The sequence below is a fragment of the Rattus norvegicus genome, chromosome 7 (assembly GCF_036323735.1).
Source record: "Rattus norvegicus strain BN/NHsdMcwi chromosome 7, GRCr8, whole genome shotgun sequence".
In the NCBI taxonomy this organism is placed as follows: Eukaryota; Metazoa; Chordata; class Mammalia; order Rodentia; family Muridae; genus Rattus; species Rattus norvegicus.
This window is the reverse complement of record NC_086025.1, coordinates 112,521,896-112,545,679: the sequence shown is the minus strand read 5'-3', so window position 1 is coordinate 112,545,679 and position 23,784 is coordinate 112,521,896. Positions and strand designations below refer to the sequence as shown.

Genomic DNA, 23,784 nt, shown 5'->3' with positions numbered 1-23,784 from the left:
TCAAAAATGCAAGGTAGTCTCAAACTGTCACTGACCCACCACATTCAGCCTCCCAAGTGTGTGGATTATAGACATGTGCTACCATTACCTGGGTCAAAACTATCCTTGCAGAATTGTCCATAATTCCCCATAGGTAATATCATCGTTCATGGTAAGCATAATTTATCACCCTGTCAAAGTTTAAGCTCCAAAGACAGGATCTGATTTCTCCATACATGGACCTCTTCCTTGCCTAGTGGCACCTGGTCAGTTTCCTTGTGGAAAAAGGACCCCATCCTCTCACTAAGTCTTACAGTGTCCTCAGGGCTGCTGTACCAAATCGCAACACACTTGGAGGCTTAGAGCAGAAATCACACTGTTCTGGAAGCCAAAACCCCGAAATCAAGATGGAGGTCAGCTCTTCAGGAGAAAGCTCTCTGCTGAGGAACTCCAATGCCTGTGCCTCTTGTGAGATCCCTGTCACTGGATCAGAGCCCATCCGGATGACCAAGATCCTAACCCGTCCACGTAGACCTCCTTCCGCATAAGGTTACATTAATAGTTTGCAGGAATTAGGCAGATCAGTGGGAGAAGGAGAAGTGCTTATGAATTCCAAATGCAGGGGAGGGTAAACAAGTGAGCATGCACTGTTTGCCAGGCAACAAATGGGTACAAACAGCATCCTGCCCGTTCCTACCCTTGACTCAGAAAGCACAAGCTGTCCTACAGTCACCTTCTGCACCAGGCACCAAACTCAGGCACTGCATCACAAGGCAAGGCACCAAGGCAACACATACATCATTAACACCCAGGAAGGGAGCTCTAGCGCTTGCTAACCACCAGAAGTTACCAAGAAGCATGACTGCAAGGCAGACCATTCTGGGCTACTTTGCTGGCCCACATATCAAGACTCTGTTTCAATAAGCCAAAAAAGGTCTGGAGAGATGGCTCAGCAGTGAAGAGGGATTTGATGACCTTTTCTGGCTTCTGCAGGTACTGTACACATGGTACACAGACATATGTAAACACCTATATGCATAAAATAAAGCTTTGTAAGAGCTCCTTCCCCCCAAAAACTCCACAATGAAAAATCTATACTCCTAGTATGAAAACTGAGACAGCAGGATTATGTGTGAGGTCATCCTAGGATACAAAGCCCTGTCTCAAACACCGCCTCCACCACATATAAGATTTTACAATGTATCCGCAGAGGAAGTCCAACTCTGTCTGGCAGCAGGTACTAATCTGGACAGAAGAACTAATAAAATCAGTTCAGAATCCAGTTTCTAAACAAGAAAATGTGAAGGGGCACAAAGCCTGAGCTGTAACGGTTACACACGTCCGAGCCCTTTCTGCACGATTCCTGACAGACAGTAAGAGATGCCCCAGGGCACGGCACCCACCACTAAGGTGCTATGCAAATTCTGGCAGGTCATTTAAATCTCATGGGACTCGTGGGGCACAAGACAGACACAGGACATGCAAATGTTCTATAAAGCATGAAGTGTGTTATGAACACAGGACTAAAGGAATTCCGTTTGCACACTGTCTGATGCACCAGGAGAGCAGGATACACAGGAACCAGGACTGTTGCCAGAGCACAGATCTGCCGGTAATAATGAGACCACACACCCAGCTCCGACAGAGACCCTTTACTGAGAGCGTCTTAAAACATCCAGTCCTTGATTTGAACAAGTTTCAATTCAGCTGCTGGCTGACTTAGGTAAGGCTTCTTGGTGACAAGAATACTTCCCATCTATAATATCAAAATAGGTTCTTGACTTGTGTATGAGCATCTTCAGGGCCTCTGTCCCATCTTCTTCAGGGTTCGATTAAGCTACGTGGGAAAGTAAAGCTAAATTAGATATGGAATCTTTGGTACCTATCCCAACGGTGTGTCCAATAAGAAACCAGACTCCCAGCAGCCCCTCTGAGTCCTGGAAAAGGCAGTCTTAGATCTCAAAGCAGTTACGGTCTTTCTTCCTGCCTTCACTTGGCAAACCCACAGCCTAGACTGCTTTGCCCATTTAATAGACAGGACAGGGTTGGTGTGGCTGGATTATTTGAGCTTCAACCTCTTCTTCCTAGAAGATAGTCCCCTCTCACTGCCTAGCAACTAGAGGGTTAAAAACAATGCCCAACTGTCAAAACACTGAAGGAGCATGGCCTCTGTTGGAGGATACCAGGTACCAGGACAAGGCTCAGAGGTAGACAAGAGGGAGCGTCACAATTTTGTGTTCTTTGGCCCAACAGACAAGACAGTTCCTAGGGCAAGACAGAGGAGCACCGGGTCTGTCAAACACAGTTTCCAGCCCTCCAGCCTCCAGACACTGGCCAGACCTGTCTGAGCGGGCGAACACCCCAAGTGGGGAAGGAGGAGCACAGCAGCAAATCCACCCTTATTAGGAAATACCAGGAAGGGCAAGCAGAGCAGCACCCCTCGAAGGGCCACCCACAGACCAAGATCTTGGAAGGATACCCTAGAAAGGGCTGACACAGCAGTTCCTGGGCCCAATCCGCTCGCTCCCAAGCTGCCAGCCAGACGAGCTTAGAGAGTTAAAGGGCCAATCTCGAGTTTCTTAAAGCTGAGGAAGAATTTAAAGCACCATTTCCACCTTCAGGCTTACAGGTAACTCTCAGGCGTCTTACCTCTTCAAACTTGTGGATCTGCCGGATGAAGAAATCCCCATAGCGTCGGGCAACTTTGGTGTCTGCGATGTGGATCATGTCCTGTGGGAAAAGCGGGAGTGGTGACGGGAGGTTAGGGACGCAAGAGAGGGCCACCTAGTGTGAAGCCACTTAACTGCAAAGCCCAATGGTGTCAATGTTAACATCTACAGTGCTACCCTCAGAACTAGGGATAGTGTTGAGGGAAGGGGGTGGGGGTGGGGGCCTGCTGCTTAGCTTTATTCCTCTGACCTCCACATGTATACGCTCCTGTGACCCCCACACGTATACACTCCTCTGACCCCCACATGTATACGCTCCTATGACCCCCACACACATAAATAAAATACATCAAGTGAAATAAATGGTGAGGGAGACAGACTGCAATAGTTGACATATAAAATGTTCACTGTTTTGTGCTTCTGAGAAAAATATGAATGAAAACTACAGTGGTGTTTTGACTGAAAATGGCCACATAGGCTCATCTATTTGAACACTGGGTCTCTAGTTGGTGTATCCCTTTGGGAAGAATTAAGAGATGTGCCTTGCAGTAGGTGTGAAACCAGGAGTGGGCTGGTTCAAAAGTCCGTACCATTCCCAGGTAAGCACGTACCCTCCCTCCCACTGCTTCACGCCCAAGAGTCAGATGTGAGCTCCCCACTACTGCGCTGGCACCACGCTCCTGCTGAGAGGGCTCCAAACTAAGTGCTTTCATAGCAGCCTTGCTGATGTGATGGTGCCGTCACAGCCATAGAAAAGTAGTCAAATAACAGGTACAGTGGCACAGACCTCGGAAGACCCAAGTTCAAGGCCTGCCTGGGCAATTTCACAAAATGAAATGAAAAACAGGGCTGGGAATATGGCAAAGGGTAGACTTGCCTAACACACACAGGCTCAGCACAGCAGTCAGCACCAACAAAACAAACAAAAACTCACTTTCGTGTTCTTACTAAATAGGACACTAGAATGTCTGGCTTTGACAAAGTGTCACAGGAAGAAAACACTATTCTTCATCCTACTTCCTGTCCCAAGGAAGCCACTGCCATGTTAATACTTTAGAAAGAACTCGACATATACCCAGACATATACACAAATGCATTACAGACTACTGATAGCTAACTACAAAAGCCTTACTTAAAGCAGACAGTGGCGGATGTACATAACAATGACAGACGTGTATGATCCCAGCAGGAGGGAGGCTGAGGAGAAGGATACTAAGTTCAAAACCCCATCCATCTCTCAAAAAAGCCCATATGCCCTTACTTAATAATCCAAAACCACAAGGCCCTGGGTTCGGTCCCCAGCTCCGGGGGAAAATAAAAAGGAAAAAAAAAAAAAAAAAAAAAAAACCAACCAAACAAAAACAATCCAAAACCACACATAAGCCCATCAACAGCAGAGCAGATGAACTGCAGAAGAATGGCCGCAGGAGGTGAGGGGAGGTGGCATGTCGCCCATGCCTCAGGGCAGTCACAGATGAATGGAGTACACACAGTCAGAGTGTTGAATGTTCCCTCACAGCCAATGCTAAACTCTGTCACAGCTTGAACTTCACTGTCTAAACAAAGCCATACCATCCTATGCCAGTAACCAGCAGGACGTACTGCCACAGTTAAAAACCACAGGCAACAGGAACTTGTGCCAGGCATAGCTAAAAAGGTGTCACAGACCTGGGATCACCCTTCTGCATGCATAACATCAAGTCCTTGTATTCCTCCTGCAACTGAGGTGTGTGCTCTCGTCTCCCACCACCCTTTCCCTGTTCCCACTACTCACTCCTAACCTACTCCCTTCTGATGTAAGGGTATCTATCATTCACACCTTTGAGAGGGTAAGCAGAGGGTTGCTGGTCCAGGGATACCATACCTTATCAATGTAGAAGTCCACCTCCGAGGCCGACTGGAATTCGCCATCTAGGGCAGAAATGCCACTGGTCCACACCAGGTTCTTCATCTTGTGCTTGAAGACAAGCAGTTGGATGCGGAACTCCTGCTCTGTGAGGTCCAGGAAGCCAGCCAGCTTGGCCACAGGCATGGTGGTGTAGAGCTTGAGGAAGCTGCGGATGGTGGAGAGCTGGGCCTGCTGCTGCACTTCATCAGAAAACACCTTCAGCTGCTGCAGGAAGGGCTCTTTGTGGTAGTTAGGATGCACGTTGTCGTAGTTAGGCACCACAGGCGACAGGAACTTGGGGCAGGCATAGCTGAAAAGTTCCTCATAGACCTGGGGGTCGCCCTTCTGCATGCGCAGCATCTTGTCGCCATATTTCTCCCGCAGCTGGAGGTGTATGCTCTCATCAATCCTCATGGGGTACATGGTGAGAGCAATGGCCAACAGAGCATGCATCTGCTCATTCTGCTTGTTAATCTGGGAGAAGTCAAACACACACACTTCCTGAGTCCCTCCACGGACCTGCTGGCCCTCACCCGCACATAGCATAGTGACTCCTGTTGCCTTGCACGCACCAGTCACTGCATTCTCCTGACAGCCTGCAACACCGACCCCCAAGCTCCCACCCAGCACTAAGTCATCTTTGGTTGTCTCTAGACTCCTCCCCAAGGCCCTACCAGTTGGCCTCACATTACTGGAAAGCCAATTCTAAAATACTCACTAAGATTAAGTTAGTAAAAATCTCTGATGTGGACAGCAAAGAAAACCCTTTACTTGGATAAGAGGACTACCAAAGCCAGAAACACCACAGCCTATACTACTCTACAGATCTACTGGGCCAGTACCCTCAGGCCATCCCCCTACTCACTGCTTCAGATAATGTTTATTTTCAGTGCTGAGAACTGAATTCCCAAACTTTGATCATGCTAGGCAAGGGCTCTACCATCAAGCTCAGCCACAAACCTTCTAAATGGCCCGTATCACAAAACTGTTAGCAATCTAAGGTAAATGTCATGGTGAGAAATGCTTAGCCAGGCAGGAACTAAAGAGTCCCGCTGAAGGACACAGGCTTTTCATCTTAGCTACTCCAGTGGTTAAGGAAGTGAGGACCACGAGTTCAAGGTCTGCTAGGGCAACAGAGTTGAGTATAAGGTTAGTCTGGGGAACTTAGCTGAGACCTTCTCTCAAAATAATTTGGGCGTGGGCCAGGGAATGTGGCTCAATGACGCATTGCTGATCTAACAAGCACTAGACCCTGAGTTTAAGCCCCCTGGCCCTTGCAACCGGTCCACACACAGAGAAAGAAGCTCAAGTCTCCTAAGCTAAAATAATGACCAGTATGGCAATATATACCCATAGGAGCAACAGTGGCAAAGAACCCACAGTGGGGAGGCCAATAAGCCCCAATGGTGAACCAGCTACTATTAGTTTGCTAAATGGACATAGCATCCATGCCCTCTAAATCTGTATCTAACCAACTCTATCAAAGAAGTCCCAGTGTAGAATGGAGGGCAGCTAACTAAGAAACTCTCAAGTGAATCCAGAGGAATGTTTGTGAACTGCTCGGCCACAAATGGAGCATCTGTATCACACCCCCTTCACCCAAGACCACGGAGGAGGGGGGTCAGAGAGATTGTAAGGGCTCTGGAGCACAGTAGTGTCCCATGGCAGGGTCCCTGTGCATGAACTGACAGCAACTGTGGTTTGCTGCCAGTCAACATTCCTCCATGGATCAGGGAGGAGCTCAACAGCCCACACCCCTGGCTGAGGGGCCTTTAGCGGCTGATGGCTTCTGAGGGCCAGTTTTCAGTGTCTCCACACCCATGAGCATGTGGGAGCACAACTACTCCCTGGGCTATGAAATAGAAACGAGTAATAAAATAAAAATTAAGTAAACAAAAGATACAGAGTTAAGAGGGTTGGGGTCTGGGAGGAGTTAAGAGGGAGGAGTAGGGAGAGAACATGAAGATACTTTGCACACATGCATGAAAATCAAATGATTAGAAACAACATCACACTGTTTTAAAAAGACAGAACAGGCAGGGGTGGTGTTCCCGTAACCCCAGAGCCTGAGCTGCTGTGAACAGGGAGACAGTAGCAGGCCACAGCCATCAATGGAGTTCCTAAACAACAGCCCCTGTGACGCCTCTAGAAGGGAGAAGGCAGGCGGGGGTGTTCAGAGAAGAAGCTTATAAAAGACCGAAAAGAAATTACCGAGTCTATCTACAGCACAGCAGGGCACTATTTTATATCACTTTATAGCTACAAAGATCTAGGAGACCTGGGTGGTGGTGGAGCACACCTTTAATCCCAGCCCTCGGGAGACAGGCGGATCTGAGTTTGAGGCCAGACTGGTCTACAGAGCAAGATCTAGGACAGCCAAGACTACACAAAGAAATCTGTCTTGAAAAACTAAAAACCAAACCTACGAACTCAAAGGACAGGTTGAAAGTTTTCAACACAAACAAATGATAAATAGTTAAGGATGAGAAACACTAAGATTTTCTTTTGAGACAGGGTCTCTCTACATAGCCCTGGCTGTCCTGGAACTCACTCTGTAGACCAGGTTAGCCTCAAACTTAAAGATACACCTGTCTCCGCTTCCCATACACAAAGATTAAGATTGAAGGTTTGTGTCAGCAAACCCAGCTCTGATTTCTATCTCTCTTTTTAAAATCTAATTACCACATATCCCACAAATATACCCAATTTAAACTGTACTGAAGTGAGGTAGTTTAAGAGTAGCAAATTTTGGGTGGTGTTTATGGAGAACTGTTGGCACAGGTGCTGAGCAGTGGGCTGCCTGGTGAGACAGACTTCTCTTACCATTTCATACTTGTATGTGGTCCTCTGGAACATACTCTTGGTCCTCTGGATGTACAGGAGGATGTTGGCAAAGACGCGGATAGCATCCTGGTATCGACGCATCATTAAATATGCAAAACCAACATAATAGTAGGTGGTGACCTGGCACTCAGGCACACGGGAATACATGCTCTGCAAAGAAAGGTGGAAGCAGTAGCCATGAGTCCTGACTCATCCCAAACAGGGTGAAGTCATCAGGGCTCAGTGGCAGCAGAGGTAAGTGCCTTTCTGTGAGTCTGAAGACAGGCGGGTCTACATCAAGTTCCAGGACAGTCAAAGCTATACAGTGAGACCTGTCTCCAAAACATAAAGACAAACAGACAGACATTAAAAACCTAAGTGTCAAGAGAGGAGAAGGTGAGAAGCCATGGCAGGTGATGTTAAGATTCTGCTCTGTGTATTTACAGGTTGTTATCAATGTTCCTAAGGGATGGATGGTACCAGGCTTTGTATGTTTAAGTGGGCAATTATATCTTATCAATTGGGTCAAAGATTATTGTGTGTTCTTTTATGTGATGGTTTGAGTATAGGAAAGTGTGTGGCGGCAGGAGACTCTGGGCCACTGAGGAGTTGGGATGTGTTCCGCCAAGATATCTAGCAGATACGTTGGGCACCTTGGTGCAGGACCCAGCAAGGTAAAAGACACCTATACCTTTCTATTTTATATATTTTTACAACAACAGATGGAGAACCAATGTGATGGGCAAGAATCCACTAGTAATTTTAAGAGTTGAGAGAAAGTTTTTATTTTCCAAGAGGAGGCCAGCGCCATCTTAAGTCATGTGATATCTTAAGGGCGGGAATTCAAACAAAGAGAGGGGAAGCAGCCTGGGCTGGCAGACTGTCGGTCCCCTGCTGTGTGATATGTAATGGCAGCTCAGAGAGTTAAAGATTAAAAGCTGCTTTTTAAAGAAATTTGTTTAGAAAGTCTTTCAGGATACTCATATTCTTTTTAATTTGGGCTCCACGAGAATTCTGGGTTGAAATCCTAGTTAGACAAGCTACTTCTTAATTATAGGTATTATTAAAAGGTGATTAAATTTGTTTTTAGAAAGAAGAGAGTAAAGAGATTACCTGAATCAGGGGGAGAGTGAATGCAGACATGTATTATAGAAGTTATTAAGGTTAAATAAAAATATGTGGCTCCGGGTAGAGAGCTTAACAGATGGATATATTTTGGGCTAAAGTCCTGATTTTTAAGTTGCTTATTGGTTTTAGAATTGATAGAAGGTGTTTAAGTTTGTTTTAAAGAGAGTAAAGAGATTACCTGAATCACGTGGGGATTTTCATCTATGGTTCGGAACTTAGATAGGGAAAAATTGGTCACTAACTCCAAGTAGAGAGTTGTGATAATTGTCTGTAACACCAGGGAGAGTGAATGCAGACATATATTATAGAAATTATTGAGGTTAAATAAAAATATGTGGCTCCAGGTAGAGAGCTTGACAGATTGAGATATTTTGGGTTAAAGTCCTGGTTTGATATGTTCCTTATTGATATTGGAATTGATAGAAAGTATTTGGTTTGTTTTATGAATTACCCCGCTAAAGACCATATGGCTCGTTGATGCCGGCTAGCGAGGGTTTGTGGTTACTTTTGATAGTTAACACAACAGGAAGCTCGGATTCTCTTAACGTGGGCTCCACGGGAATTTTGGGTTAATTTCCTGATATCACAAAGTACAAAAGCCTATCAGGCTCATTGTTTAGCTTACTTCATTTTTAAAAAATTGTTTAGTCTTCATGATGGGTGTGACTTTGAGTTTTATGGTTAAATTATTACTCTGGGAGAGAGTGCAAGATACAAGCCTTTCTGGTTTCAGACTAAGGAACACAGTATTTTGGGAGAAAGATTTTTGTCTTTGTGCTTTTAAAAAGTGTTATCAGGCTCTGGAAACCTCACAGAGTCATACTGATCAGATTTGATAGAGGTAGGCCACCTGAAAAATTTATTCAGGAGAATCAAACTAAAAGATATCTCGATTCTAAATGTTTGTCTTGAGAGTTATATGTTACAGAGTGTGCCCACTTGGATTCCTGGTCTCAAGGACTTTCAGCTGGGTCCAGCCAGACACATCGGCTACAGCATTTGCTTCATTCTTCCTACCTCCCTACGCCCAAGGATATCTCAACGCCCATGTACAGCTTGAAGAAGTTATAGAGGAGTTGTCGCCCTAATTCCCTGGACTTTGTTGGGGCTGAAAGTGGTTATTCTAAAGTTGTTTTTATGAGGAATTTAAAATTGGTTGTAATTTAACAGCTAGATTGAATTGTACAGTCATAATCTCATTTGGTAACTAAGCTTAAATCATCTTTGTTTGGGTATAGAATTTATTTGTCAAAAAAGTTTAAAAGTACAAGGTTTAGAGCCAGTCCTTTTATTGTTGTCATTACAAACTTCTGAGTTGATTACACCTGTGAGTTAAGATTCAAATAGCAAAGTCATGGCTCTGAGTTTGTAAGAGTACTTTCAAGATAAAATTTAGGATATGGAGACAATAGTTCAGATTACCTTATATAGATAGATGGTTTTCAAAAACGTCAGATATCCACAAAATTTGAGATTTAAAGTTATTTATCTTTCGTTGAGACATATCTGCTCCTAACAGTTCCCCTTTGGCAGATTTAATGAAGAATTTGAACATCTCTACCTCCAGGTGAGGCAATACTTTGTGGTTAGGCAGCCACTGGACAAAACTGCCTATTTCATCCGCAGACTAATACTGTCTAGAGAAGGACAAATTATGCAGAATAGTTGACTGATAAACTCTGCCAAGACAGGGTGATCAGCCCTTCAAAATCTGCATTTCGAGAGTCTGTCAGTTGATTTTGGGCCAGAAGGCTGAAGACTTGCGCTCACATGTTGCTAACAGGGGACTGTGCTAGTGGAGATTTGTCTCTACAACCTCTCAGTTCTGGAAGCCGTGTTAGGCTTCCCATGTGTATAGATATTTGGTCACTCCCAGACAAGCGCTCTACCACTGAGCTAAATCCCCCAATCCCTTGAAAAGGCTTTTTAACTGGACAAAAAGGGGGAAATGTTGTGGTTTGCCCTGAAGTTATCTGTATTTTGATGCTAATTCCACTGCCCCAAGGACAGCTACCTAGTCTCCGGAATCAGATGACTTCACCAGAACCTCCCCATTGAATTTGTAAAGTACAGGTGAGGGGCAGGTACAGGATAGAAGGAGGCCTGTCATTGGAAGAGAAGGAAGGATGGGCAGGAGAGAAGTTTGAAGGAAGAGGAGGAGACTAGAGGAGAAAGGAAGAGACAGGAGAGAGAAGGTGAGAAGCCATGGCAGGTGATGTTAAGATTCTGCTCTGTGTATTTACAGGTTGTTATTAATGTTCCTAAGGGATGGATGGTTCTGGGCTTTGTATGTTTAAGTGGACAATTATATCTTATCAATTGGGTCAAAGAAAAAAACAAACAAACAAAAAACCCCTACGTGTCTCGGGAATTTGTTTTTGCTTTTGGAGACAGGTTCTTATTTATATAGAAGCCTGGCTGACCTTGAACTTGCTATGGCGACCAGGGTGGCCTTGAACTTGTGGTGCTCCTGCTGCCCATGCTTCCCCAGAGTGCATGCGCAACCCATGCCCAGCTTTAACTCTAGTAAAGAGCTCTCACTCTCGTGTTCTGAAAACAGGACACAGACTCCAAGAGTACTCACTGCAGTATGGCCAGCCAACCAAGTCATCCAGCACAGAGTCTTCAGGCTCAGCTCTCAACCGGTGTGTGGGGTGGGGATAGGGGGTGTTTCCTGGCTACTCAGCAGGTCAGTGTTCTTGAAGTCGGAACAGAGGAGACAGGTGTACTTACTTTCTTGTTTAGCTCAATATTCTCCAGCACCTTGATAGCCTGGTAGTAATCCCCCAGTAGAGAATGTAGGCGCAGAAGCCCCACCAGGCTGAAGTAGCCAAGCATCTTGTAGAGGGAGTGTCGTCCATATTCCCCAGCCACACTTTCGGGGTCACCTGTGAGGGACAGATGCCATGCTGTTTCCAAGGGGAAGATAAAACAGGCCAGGCCTCCGAAAAAAAGAATAAAAAAAAAAAAACAAAAACAAACAAAAACAAACAAAACAAAACAAAACAAAAACAAAACAAAACAGGCCAGGCCTGACCACCACTGCCAGGTCCCATGTAACCAGGTAACCTCCTATACCACGGAACACCTCTGCCCAGTAATCTCAGGAACCTGAACCTGGCTGTGTTCCCGGCTTCTGCTGACTAACAGCTGCTTTGAGAAGGGCAGTTCATTTGCTGATTGTTTCTGTTCTTATCCTCACATACCTGTTCCTCTTAAATTTGAGTTTGTTCTTGGAACGAGCTTCTGCGCTCCTCCCAGGTGTAGTGAATAGGAGTGGGTTTATTTCAGACTTGGGTTTGTTATTAAAGTTTCCTGCCTGGCGGTGGACAACCCAGCACTCAGGAGGCAGAGGCAGGTGAATCTGAGTTCAAGGACAGCCTGGTCTATGAGGAGAAACCCTGTCTTGAAACATAAATGGTCTGATGCTCCAAGTAGAGCTGGCTTTTGTAGGAGACTTTGGGCTCCCATTTCCCAGGGTCATACCTACAACTAGAGTGGTGACATATAAATAATCAGAACCTTATGGTTCTCAATAAGGAAGAGCGGGTAAAAGGGCTCAGCATTGGCCCAAGTTTCAATCCTGAAATCCATGTTACGGTAGAAGGCATCAACTTCTGCACGAGCTCACGCGCCCACCATCATTCACACATATTCACAGTATTTTTTTTGGTTTTTTTTTGGAGCTGGGGACCGAACCCAGGGCCTAAGCGCTCTACCACTGAGCTAAATCCCCAACCCACAGTATTTTTTTTAACATATAAGGCATTTCCAACAAAAACTCTGAGCGGTATTAATCCAGACAAAGGTTCAAGACACAGCGGCAGTGGAACAGGCAGATCTCAGACACACTCACCTCCACTGGTGTACACCTCCAGCTGCCGGTTGATGTTGGATTTGTCCACCAGAGAATGCAGCACGTTGAGGACGCTGTGCACGTTCCAGATCTTAGGGTTGGATCTCAGGAAGTCGATCTCTTCCTCTGACTTCTTGGCCGTCTTGCAGCGATACTGACTGAATGACTGGAACTGTTGCAGAAGGAAACAATGTGGCAGGGGCATAAATCCAAGTGACAGTCACATGCGGAGAATGATGTGACACGGGCTTTCATTAAACTTTTCAGAGGTGGAAATAGCAAAGCTATCTGGCTCAGGTGGCCTCAAACTTCCACACATCCTGTTTTTGCCTAAGTACTGGGATGAAGACGAAGGGTATGTCTTCAAGTCACAGCAGATGGTGAAATAAAGCATCAACTGTAGGGCTGGAGAGCTGGCTCAGTGGTAAAGAACACTCTTTCAGAGGTCCTGAGTTCAAATCCCAGCACCCACATGGTGGCTCACAGCCATCTGGAATGGGGATCCGATGCCCTCTTCTGGCACAAAGGTTCCAGATAGAACACTTGCACATGAAAGAAATAAACCTTAAAAAAAAGCATATTACTTTAAGTAACAGATAAATTCATATAAACACCTATGCGCCAATGTCCCGAGACTTACTGATACAAACAGGCACTTTCATGTTATCTGAGGACTGAAAACACTAAACTACACCAAAAAGGGTGGTAGCAAGTGTCTTTAATCCCAGCAGCAGAAGGTAGATGTCTGTGGATTCAAGTGCAGCCAGGTTCACAAAGTGAGTTCCACATAGTAAAACCCTGTCTCAATTTAAAAGAAAAGAGTGCCAAGAAGGTGCCACACCCACTGTCTAGTGTGCTGGCCTGAAGACTCTCAAGGGCACTTACTGACTGATCCTCAAAGCCCTTAACAAAAGAACAGCAGCTAAGCCAAGGGATTATGCTTATCTTGGGATACAGCTTGGCCGGAGGATTCTCCTCCTTTCTCCTGAGTCAAAAGGTCAGCCAACGGGGTTGGGGATTTAGCTCAGTGGTAGAGCGCTTGCCTAGGAAGCGCAAGGCCCTGGGTTCGGTCCCCAGCTCCGAAAAAAAGAACCAAAATAAAAAAAAAAAAAAAAAAAAAAAAAAAAAGAAAATGTGTGCTTGCTGCCTCCTAAGAGGTAAGGTGCTAGGGTCATGGGATGCTGATTCATAGGACAATCGAAGGAATCCTGGAGTAAAAGACAAGACTGATATGTAAAAACAAACAAACAAACAAACAAACAAACAAAAACCGAAAAACCTAGGCGAGGTGAGCCAGCAGAGAGCAATGGCAGTTCTTTAGAATTTTTCTCTACTGAGAGCAGAGTTGTCCGGAGATCTCTGGAGAGCAAAAGCAGCTCTTCAAGAATTCTTTTCTGGGGCTGGGGATTTAGCTCAGTGGTAGAGCGCTTACCTAGGAAGCGCAAGGCCCTGGGTTCGGTCCCCAGCTCCGAAAAAAAGAAAAAAAAAAAAAAAAAAAAAAAAAGGTCAGCCAACTATTCTCTTCAGAAAACCATTCTAACCCAGAGCCCAGAGCCCCAGGGCCTCAGGGCCCCAGGGCCACGCAGCCATGATAGAGACATAATTCAACACCGACTATAGCTACTGTCTGTTGAATTACTTATTTGAGGTTAAGGCTGAGGCTGAACAGACAGACACCTGGTAGATGAACTCATCGATGATGTCCCAGAGCCACTGGTTGGGGAGTTCAAGGGGAGCAGGTCCATCAGCGTCTATAGAGAGAACAAGAAAGTCAGATTCCAGGCAGGGACTTGTCGTCTATCAGAGCAGGGCTACAGAGTGCTCATCGTAATCTCCCTCATCAAAAGAACCACCAAACCTCCCTTCTCCCCCACCTGATCACATTGAAACTGGGCTAAGAAGAGCTAGTTAGGTGCTCACAACACTCCTTTGGCCAAATCTGAGACTTACTGAGGATGTAGTTGAAGAGATTGCAGTAGTTATAATAGGATTCGAACCTCTGTTCCAAGGAGGGTCCCCCCTGGAAAGAGAACAGGATGAGGTTTTAGTGCTTTGCTCGCAGCCTACCACCATGGCTGAGAAATGTGGCCCGTCCTCTCCATGTACTATAAAGAAGAGAAAGAAAAAGACGGGAGCACAGTGACTGAACATCAGGACAAGGGCATGTTTTATGGCTACAGATCACAAGCAACACTCACAGAACAGACATGCAGATCTAGGAGACAAAGGGAAGATGCTTCTGGAGCTATGGACCTAACCACGGGGAGGAGGGAACACTGGGGCATCTGAAGGTCAGAGTTAAAGGAGACAACCCAGCACTGGGCTTCCACAGGTGTCCAGTGCCAGACTGCTGTTTGCAAGTAGATGCTCTGTCACCAGAGGCTCCCACCCTGACTTTACTGTGCAGACCAGGCTGGTCCAGAATTCAGAGATCTGCCTGTCTCCTGTGTCTGCACCTGTACACCTAGGCTGACATCTGTCCCCAGCATCCAGAGCTGCACTGCAGTGGAAGTGCAGAGTGGTGCCCAGGAAAAGCCCAGGCTGCCTAGCATTTAAAACTGCTGTTATGGGGCTGGGGATTTAGCTCCGTGGTAGAGCGCTTGCCTAGCAAGCGCAAGGCCCTGGGTTCGGTCCCCAGCTCCGAAAAAAAGGAAAAAACAAAAAAAAAAACAAAAAAAAAAAAAAAAAAAAACTGCTGTTATAGCTCATGGGCTCTGCTGCCTGGTGTGCAAGATGTAGGGTGCGTAGCTGCGTTTTAGCTCATGCTTTAACCCCCGGATGATCTTCAAAAACCTTAGAGACTCAAAGAACATGGCATTTAGCTATAATTCCATTAATTTAAGCTCTTTTTGACATTAAGACATGTCAACTCCTGGCACTGCCTCATTCCACTTGGGAAAGAATGAGCATCAAAATTCCCAGATGAAGTTATTCCTATTGTGGCAAGCGAGCCACTGGGCAGAGAAAGTGCCCTAACTCCATCTGAAGATAAAATGCTGTCCAGAAAGGACAAACGGACACAGGGCAGTTGACTGCCAAGCTCCGTCAAGACACGGTAAGTTAGTCCTTCATAATTGCTGCTTCACATAAAGTCTGTCAAGATATTCTGGACCAGACGGCTGAGGACAGATGCCCCAACGTTATAAAGAATCCTGGGGACTGTCCAGGTGGTCAGCTATCTCTGTCATTTCTGTAATTTTTGGAACCTGAGTTCCTGAATACTCAGGTAGTATTTATTCCTTATCAGGTCCCTGATGAGGTAGAAGACCAGACAGTCAGTCTCACAGTTAAACTTAAGTTGTTTAGCACTTAGCAAGATGTTTTAGGGGCTGGAGAGATGGCTCAGCGGTTAAGAGCCCCGACTGCTCTTCCAGAGGTCCTGAGTTCAATTCCCAGCAACCACATGGTGGCTCACAACCATCTGTAAAGAGATCCGATGCCCCCTTCTGGTGTATCTGAAGACAGCTACAGTGTACTTATATATAATAAATGAATAAATCTTAAAAAAAAAAAAAAAAAGATGTTTTAGGACTAAGAAAATATTTTTTTTCTTTTCTTTTTTTCAGAGCTGGGGACCGAACCCAGGGCCTTGCCTTGCGCTTGCTAGGCAAACGCTCTATCATCGAGCTAAATCCCCAACCCAGAAAATATTTTTAAGTTAATAATGGTAGAATAGAAATTGGTTTAGATTCTGAACTCACCAAGATCAGATAGATAATAAAATACTTTCTCTTGAGTTGACAAATACAAACTGGACTTTTTGAATGTAACTCTCTCCTAATAATTCTCATAATTATTTTGTAATTGTTCCTACTGTATGTTAAGAGAAAGAGCCTTTTAGGGTTGGGGATTTAGCTCAATGGTAGAGCGCTTGCCTAGCAAGCTCAAGGCCCTGGGTTCGGTCCTCTGAAGGGGAGGGGGGTACGAAATAACAAAAAGAGAAAGAACCTTTTAGACAAAAAGGGGGAATTATTGAGGTTTGGTCTGTTGCTATGTATTGTGATGCTAAATACTGGCCTTCGAGGTCTGGTTGCGCTCAGGGATGAGGAGATCCTCGCATACATCAGATGATGTTATGTAACCTTGCTCCTCAATTTAAAACTATTGGTTGAATAAATATGCCTACAGCCAGCCTATAGCTGCACAGAAGAGAAGTAGGTGGAGTTTCAGTTCCTGGGCTTCGGGTAGGTCTGAGGCAGGACCATAAGAGAAGGAGAGAAGGGAGAGGGGGTAGAAGATGCCTTGGGGTAAGAAGGTAAGGGGTCCTGAGAACTGACCAGGAGACCTGGCCAGTGGAAGTAAGAGCGGTCCAGGCGGACCACATGGCACGTCATGTCTCAGGGTTATCAGCAGGGAAGTAGACATCATCACACAGAGGGTAGATATCTGACCAGCTCTAGTGCTACCTAAGGCCTCTTTTTTTTTTTTTGGTTGCTAAGTGGAGAGGTTTAATGAGAGAAGAAGAGTAGAAGAGGAGAGTAGTAAAGGTCGGCCATGAACACATGGAGGGAAAGGGGTTGGGGCAAGGCTTTTTATAAATACAAAAATTTTGTTTCCCCACCATTGATGGCTACTATTTAGCACAACACGCCAGTAACAGGAAATGAGCAACCATAAGGCCAGCCTGGTGTACAGAGTGAGCTCCAGGGCAGCCAGGGCTATTATACACAGGAAACACTGTCTCAAAAAAACAAAAAAACAAACAAACAAAAAAAAAAACCAAAAGAAATGAAAGGAAACCGGCAGACCTGCCAACCCGGCTCTGCAGATCTGTGGACCTGCCTTGGGATGTGCTACCCGTGATGAGCTGTGGGGACATATGTGCTCATGACTGAGGCCTGGGGTGATGGAGACATTAAGGGCAGACAAGCTCAAGTGCTCAAGTGTCTGCAGCAGATCCAACTTTCTGGGTCAAACCATTCCTTTTGCCTTTCTTCAAACAAAGTTAAAACAAACAAACAAAAACCTACTGGGGTTAGGGGTGGGGGCTGGCAGGAGATGCTTCATGGCTAAGAGCACTCGTTCTTGCAGAGGCCAGGGTTGGATTCCCAGCATCCACATGGTGGCTCACAGCTGCCTCTAACTCCAGTTCAAGGAATTTGATGGCCTGGTCTGACCTCTGAGGGCACCAGGCACACACATGGCACACAGACATACATGCAGGCATCACTGATACATATATAATAAACGTAAAAAGCAACGACAAGAAGCACAGGAAGCATCATTAGACATGGACGAAAGACTGGACTAGAGATGGAACTGACGCAGACATTTTACAAAGGTATGGTAGGCAACAATGACACTAATGTAAACTACTCAGGCTGATAAAGACATTTCACAAAGGCATGCGAACACTGACACTCATGTAAAGTACTCACACTGACTTTGGCGTAGATATGTCTGTAGTACAATTCTTTGTACAAAATTAGGAAGACAGCATCTGAAAGACATGGTTGAAGGGAACTTTGTTAGTCTATAAGCCAACCGGTTGTCTCCTGCAGCTGCAGGCTTTCAGGTGGAGAGACAGAGCTGATTTTGAGACTAAACTTCTGAATTTTTAAGCTTGTGTCCCAAGAAGTTACACATCCAACACACAGTGGCTCGATACTTTGATCCAAGTACTTGAGAGACTTAGAGGCAGGGAGACCTCTGTGAAGTCCAGGCCGGCCTGGTATACAGAGATAACTCTAGGATAGCCAGGGCTAGTCTGGAAAAACAAACACACAAAAATTCAAAAAACAAACATGTGCTTGAAAACACAGAGCACAGCTCAACAGGAGCCTGCCTAGCATGCCTAAGGTCCTGGGGTCATATTTGCAACACTACATGCCAAAGAGAAGTCAAGTCACATCTGCTGACCTCATCCATACAGAAAAGGAGAGCGAGAGGTGAGAGGCTAAGAAACCAAAGCCAAATGGACTCAAAGATCACCCCACCACCAAGGGAGGAAAATAAGACTGTAGATCTGGGGGCCCGGGGCTCAGATTACACAGCTTTCTCCCACTGTGTGACTCACCGACAACCTACATCCTAAGCTCTGGGGAAACAAAATGCTATGTAAAACAAACAAGCCAGGCATGGTAGCACAGGCTTTAAATCCAGCTCTCGGGAGGCAGAGGCAAAGGCAGGTGGATCTCTGAATTCGAGGCCAGTCTGGTCTACAGAGCAAGTTCAAGGACAGCCAGGTACACAGAGAAACCCAGTATTGTAAAAGCAAAGAAGAAAACCACACAAGCCCTTTTGACCTTTCTGACGAGCCCAGTCTTGACATCTGCTGTCTAGCACACAAGACACAGCGTTTACACCTACCGTTGCCAACTTGGGGTGCAATTGCTTCTGCCTCAGGCCACGGTGTATTCTTGAAGAATCTCTCAGTTAGCTTGGTCCAGCTGAAAGCCAAATGTATACAGTTCACAACTGCAAAACAAGGAGGGCTCGGAACCCAACCCTCGAAGTTGATATACTGGGATTTAGAGACATGGGAGATATCAAAGAAACAGAAACAGAGCCCGAGGTGTCTGTGTACAGCTTTTCTCAACCCAGCTCTCCTCTTCGGACCCTCAGTGATGTGGGAATAGAGTTCATCTCCTACTCACTGATCCAATAGGTGTTGTGTGCACCATGCATGAGCGCACACATACACACACACACCCATCCTTGCTGAAATATTTCCTATCTTGTCCCTAGCTGACCTGTCTATACCTAGCATTCACCTTAATCAGGGCATCCCCTCAACACTACTCTGGAGTCTAATTCATGCCGGTATGCATTGGGCGAACACACAGTTCAAACACTAGGCTCTGGTGTCGGAGTATGGAGGTTCAGAACTCGGTGTATGCACAGTGCTACGCAGTGCTAGCTATGCAACTCATTTCTATGAGTTTCCTCTGTTGTAAAAGGAGAGAAAGCACAGAACTTCCATCACGGGATTACTGTTAAGAGTAAAGTAGTGGGCTGGAGAGATGGCTCAGTGGTTAAGAGCACTGACTGCTCTTCCAAAGGTCCTGAGTTCAATTCCCAGCAACCACATGGTGGCTCACAACCATCTGTAATGAGATCTGGGGTCATCTTCTGGCCTGCAGGCACACATGCAGACAGAAAGCTGTATGGTGTATACATAATAAATAAATATATATTAAAAAAAAAAAAAGAGTAAAGTAGTAAACATACATGCCAACACTGCTTTCACTTACATGGTCATATGTGCAAATTGGTACAACTGCCCTTATTAGTAATGACATTATTTTAGACCTTGTTTGTTTCTGGGATACAAAGACCAGCTAATTAACATGGCTCCATGCCAGCAGTTTGGAACATGTGGGTCACACCTCCTTGACAAGCCTTTACCTCCAAAACTATTTACATTCTAATTCGTAACAGTAGCAAAATGACAGTTAAGAAGTGGCAACAAATATAATTTTACGGTTGGGAGCATCACAACATGAGGAACTATATTAAAGGGTGCCAGCATTAAGAAGGTTAAGCCAGAGCTCTGGCTCAGGAGTCACAAAGACATAGTGAAACTGTCTCTAAAGTCAGAAACCGTAAGCCCTCTTCTCACTCACACACACACACACACACACACACACACACACACACACACACACACGTTCACGTTTGCACATGCAGGAGCTGTCTCATCTTTTTTTTTTTTTGGTTCTTTTTTTTTTCCGGAGCTGGGGACCGAACCCAGGGCCTTGCGCTTCCTAGGCAAGCGCTCTACCACTGAGCTAAATCCCCAACCCCGGAGCTGTCTCATCTTGCAGGCCCCCTTCATCAGGCCAGTCCACTCATAAAGTCATCATGGTCCATACCTGTTCTCATAAATGTCCTGGATCTCATACACCTTCTGGTCAATGACATCACTGGAGACGCGACTGGCCTGAAGCTCATACACTTTCTGGTCAATCAAATCCGAGACAGTCTTGTGGAAGTACTGAATGAAGTTTTTGATCACTTCAGGAATCACCTGGTAAGTCTGCTGTTCATACTGTCGCTCATAGGCAAGGTCCTGCTTCGGATCTCCTAGAGGAGAGATACAACAAAAACTCTTTAAAACATAAAGGCAGGACCACCCTTCAGGGCTGGGAACACAGTCACAGAATGCTTGCCCAGCATGAGCTAGGGCCTAAATTCTACAGTCATCATCAGTCCCATTCCACTGTTCTTGTGCCTTCAGAACAATTACCGTTAAAGTTATTCAGCTGGGTAGGTGGATGCGTACCATTAATCCCAACCCTTAGACAACTGGATCTGTAGGGCTAGCATGGTCTATACAGTGATTTCCAGGATAACCAGAACTACATAATCAGACCCCTCTTTAAAAAATAAATAAATAAATAGGAGTTGGGGATTTAGCTCAGCGGTAGAGCGCTTGCCTAGTGAGCGCAAAGCCCTGGGTTCGGTCCCCAGCTCCGAAAAAAAGAAAAATAAATAAATAAATAAATAAATAAATAAAAAAGAAAACCCAGTATCTAACTAAATGATGCATGGTAAGCTATTTTATTTCACCTTTAAAGAAACATTAACATGTTTACTTTGTAAAATTACTCTCCTGTAAGGGCTAATAAAACACATACTGTGAGCAAAGCAAGCCACTTGGTACTTACTTAATCTCAAAGTCGCTAGAACATTTAGGTAGACATCGAAATATTTTACTTAGAATTGGTTTGAATCAAGGACAATTTTCACACCAAGATTTTCTTCCTTGGGGCTGGAGTGTGTGGTTCAAGGGGTAAAGAGTGTGCTTAGTATGCACCAGACCCCAATCTCATCTCCAGTACCAAAACGACAAACCCACAAAGACCTCACCTGACAGTTCAGGGAGGAGGGTTGTGGGTGTGGTTCAGAGATTATCTACAAACACGGGTCTATGGGTTCCACCCCAACAAGATTTGTCACAAGAAAAACCTACCCTGGTCAGTGATCCTCCTCTTCCGAGGAGGTCAGGTAGTCCACAAAAAAAGGACTGGTTTATTAGGCAACCCTACCAGTCAGACCTAATGACTGACTCTACACTTGGGCCATCAGAAAGCAGTTTTAACAGGGCCCTGTTGGGAGTCAATGCTGAGACGTTCAAAAGGGTGCCAATTCTTGGAGGCACCGAGACAGCCGGCAAATTCAGAGCCTTACCTGTATGCATATCATAGTCGCCCGGGTAGGCATAGGGATCATAAGCAGTCTGCAAAGAAAGAGACAACGTTAGGGAGACACGCCAAATGGGGACTCCAAAATGCTTGTCCTCGGGCATCCATGTCAAGCAGAAGGCAAATAAGACAGTCGCTACCTCAGAGGTATTCACATGTGTGAGAGAAAAGGGAGCATGAACAAGAACGAAACATGGTTACAGGTGCAACAAGACAAGAAAAGCACAGTATTCGCCCGTCTGAAGCAGACGCAATTTGAGACAAGAGCTCAGCACCACTTTTCAGCTCGCCTCGGGCTACGGCTACCACGCGCCGGGACAAACGTCCAGTAAGACCGCAGGAGGTCGGGGAGGAGTCTGGTCGCCGAGAGGGCCGAGATGATCGAGTCCCGCATATTCCGGCCGGATCTGGACGCCGCCTCACCTCGGGGACATATCCTACCGAACCGGGTCCCCGAAGCGGACCCCACCACGCGCTCACCGTTTCATTACCTCAGACTCGTAGTCATCAGCCGGATAAGACATGGCTACGGCGCTCCAGAAGCCCGTGGAAGAGAGCGGAAGAAGTATTCCGCGCCTGCTCGGGCCGGACCGGAAGTCCCGCCCAATTTAACCTGCCCGGAAGCCTTTCCGGGCTCGCTGGGGGACCGATAGAGCTCTGTTTGGAAGGACGAATTTCCCAAACTATCGGAGTTCCTTCCTCCCCACAAAAACAGACATTTCAAAGGATATTATTCTGGGATGTTGGTGTACGCGCAGAAATAGGCGCCGGCAGGAGATAAAGGGGAAACCCGACCTGTTCGCTCACGTCTGCGGTCTCATGGATGGCGGAGGCAGGAGGATCGCAGCAAGTTCGAGGGTAACCTGAGTTATTTCCAGGCCAATATGATTATAGAGCGAGGTCCTAAAAACAGAACAACGGAAAAGAAAAAGGAAAGAAGAGGAATCAGAAGAAAACGGTACAGAAAAGATAGCTGTCGGCTTCAAGTTGTACCGGGGCTAACCTTAGATTTAGGTGTAAATGGTTTCTTTGCAGCGAGTCACCCCCTGCTCCAAAAACAAAAACAAAACAAGACAAAAACAAACAAACAAACAAAACCTGAGAACAGGTAAGACGACCCAGCTAGCTGGCCCTTGACGACCTGAGTTCGATGTGGGAGACCCACATGATGGAAGGCAAAAACCAACTTCGAACTTTGTCTTCTGACCATGTACACTCAAGGAAACACAAACTAAATAAATGTCAAGAAAAAAGGGGTAGAAATTAAACGTTGAGACTTGGTCCCATGCAGTCCTGGGAAGGTGCCCCGGGCTTTTCTACTTTGGGGTCAGAGCAGGCAAAGATGAGGTCAACTGTGAAATATCTGGATTGCTCACCTTAGACTCCTGCAAGAGAGCTTAGGAGAAGCCTCCCAAGTTTCTGGAAATAGGGGTAGGGTTATAAAGCAACCCAGCAGGAACTGATAGCTGGTAGGTAGAGTTCTTCGGATTCCACAGTAACTAAGTAAGTAATCGCATCTAAGAAAATGTGCTTTTCAGTTCCTGCCTGACTGATATGCCTTCTGGCACCAGCATCCATGTCTCGTGGTCGCAACACTATCACATCAAGGTACAGAACTCTGGGCTTCAGCACTCACGGTTATGTCTGACTAGACGTTAGTACAAACGACCCCAGTATTACGGCTCTCTGTTGAAGACAGGTGTTTGCTGGACAAGTTGCCCAGTGGTGCGTGCACTCTACTCAAGCGTCCTATTTAGAATTACCATTCTCGGGCTGGAGAGATGGCTCAGTGGTTAGGAGCACTGACTACTCTTGCTAAGGACTTGAGTTCAATTCCCAGCAACCACATGGTGGTTCACAACCATCTGTAATGGAATCTCTGGTCTATCAAAAGACAGTGACAGTGTACCCACATATATGGAATAAATAAATAAATAAAAACAAAACCCCAAAAACTTACTCATTAAAAAAAAATTACCATGGGGCTGGAGAGATGGCTCAGCGGTTAAGAGCACCCGACTGCTCTTCCAGAGGTTATGAGTTCAATTCCCAGTAACCACATGGTGGCTCACAACCATCTGTAAAGAGATCCGATGCCCTCTTCTGGTGTATCTGAAGACAGCTACAGTGTGTACTTATATATAATAAATAAATAAAATCTTAAAAAAAAATTACCATTCTCCACCCAACTCCTTAAGCCTTAGACTCCTTAAATAAATAAAAACAAAACCCCAAAAACTTACTCATTAAAAAAAAAACTACCGGTAGGGGATTTAGCTCAGCAGTAGAGCACTT

The 23,784-nt window shown here is 45.7% G+C and overlaps 1 protein-coding gene across 3 annotated transcripts; it reads right to left on the bottom strand.

Moving 5' to 3' along the window:
* Positions 1–1,616: 1,616 nt before the first annotated feature.
* Positions 1,617–23,458, bottom strand: Eif3l (eukaryotic translation initiation factor 3, subunit L). 3 transcript variants are annotated; one of them, XM_063263318.1, is made up of 13 exons: positions 21,981–23,458; positions 21,476–21,524; positions 20,158–20,368; positions 18,653–18,732; positions 17,722–17,783; positions 14,294–14,363; positions 14,021–14,094; positions 12,344–12,515; positions 11,221–11,375; positions 7,360–7,530; positions 4,513–5,010; positions 2,629–2,709; positions 1,617–1,816 (listed from the first exon to the last, which is right to left on the bottom strand). In XM_063263318.1, exons 1-13 carry the CDS (start codon positions 22,011–22,013, stop codon positions 1,778–1,780), a joined length of 1,695 nt encoding a protein of 564 aa, XP_063119388.1. In that variant the 5' UTR covers positions 22,014–23,458; the 3' UTR covers positions 1,617–1,777. The 3 variants fall into 3 exon arrangements, with proteins under 3 accessions (XP_063119388.1, XP_063119389.1, NP_001029306.1); XM_063263319.1 differs by lacking the exons at positions 18,653–18,732; positions 21,476–21,524; positions 21,981–23,458 and having other exon boundaries at positions 20,158–20,236; NM_001034134.1 differs by lacking the exons at positions 14,021–14,094; positions 14,294–14,363; positions 17,722–17,783; ... (2 more) ...; positions 21,476–21,524; positions 21,981–23,458 and having other exon boundaries at positions 12,344–12,666.
* Positions 23,459–23,784: the final 326 nt, after the last annotated feature.

Excerpts from the sequence above, each read along its gene's own strand:
- Eif3l (XM_063263318.1), bottom strand. The coding sequence starts at position 22,013 with ATGTCTTATCCGGCTGATGACTACGAGTCTGAG. Across the intron at positions 17,784-18,652 it reads TGCACCCCAAGTTGGCAACG|ATGCTGTCTTCCTAATTTTG; the intron begins GTAGGTGTAAAC and ends CATGTCTTTCAG. Across the intron at positions 5,011-7,359 it reads CCACATACAAGTATGAAATG|ATTAACAAGCAGAATGAGCA; the intron begins GTAAGAGAAGTC and ends GACTTCTCCCAG.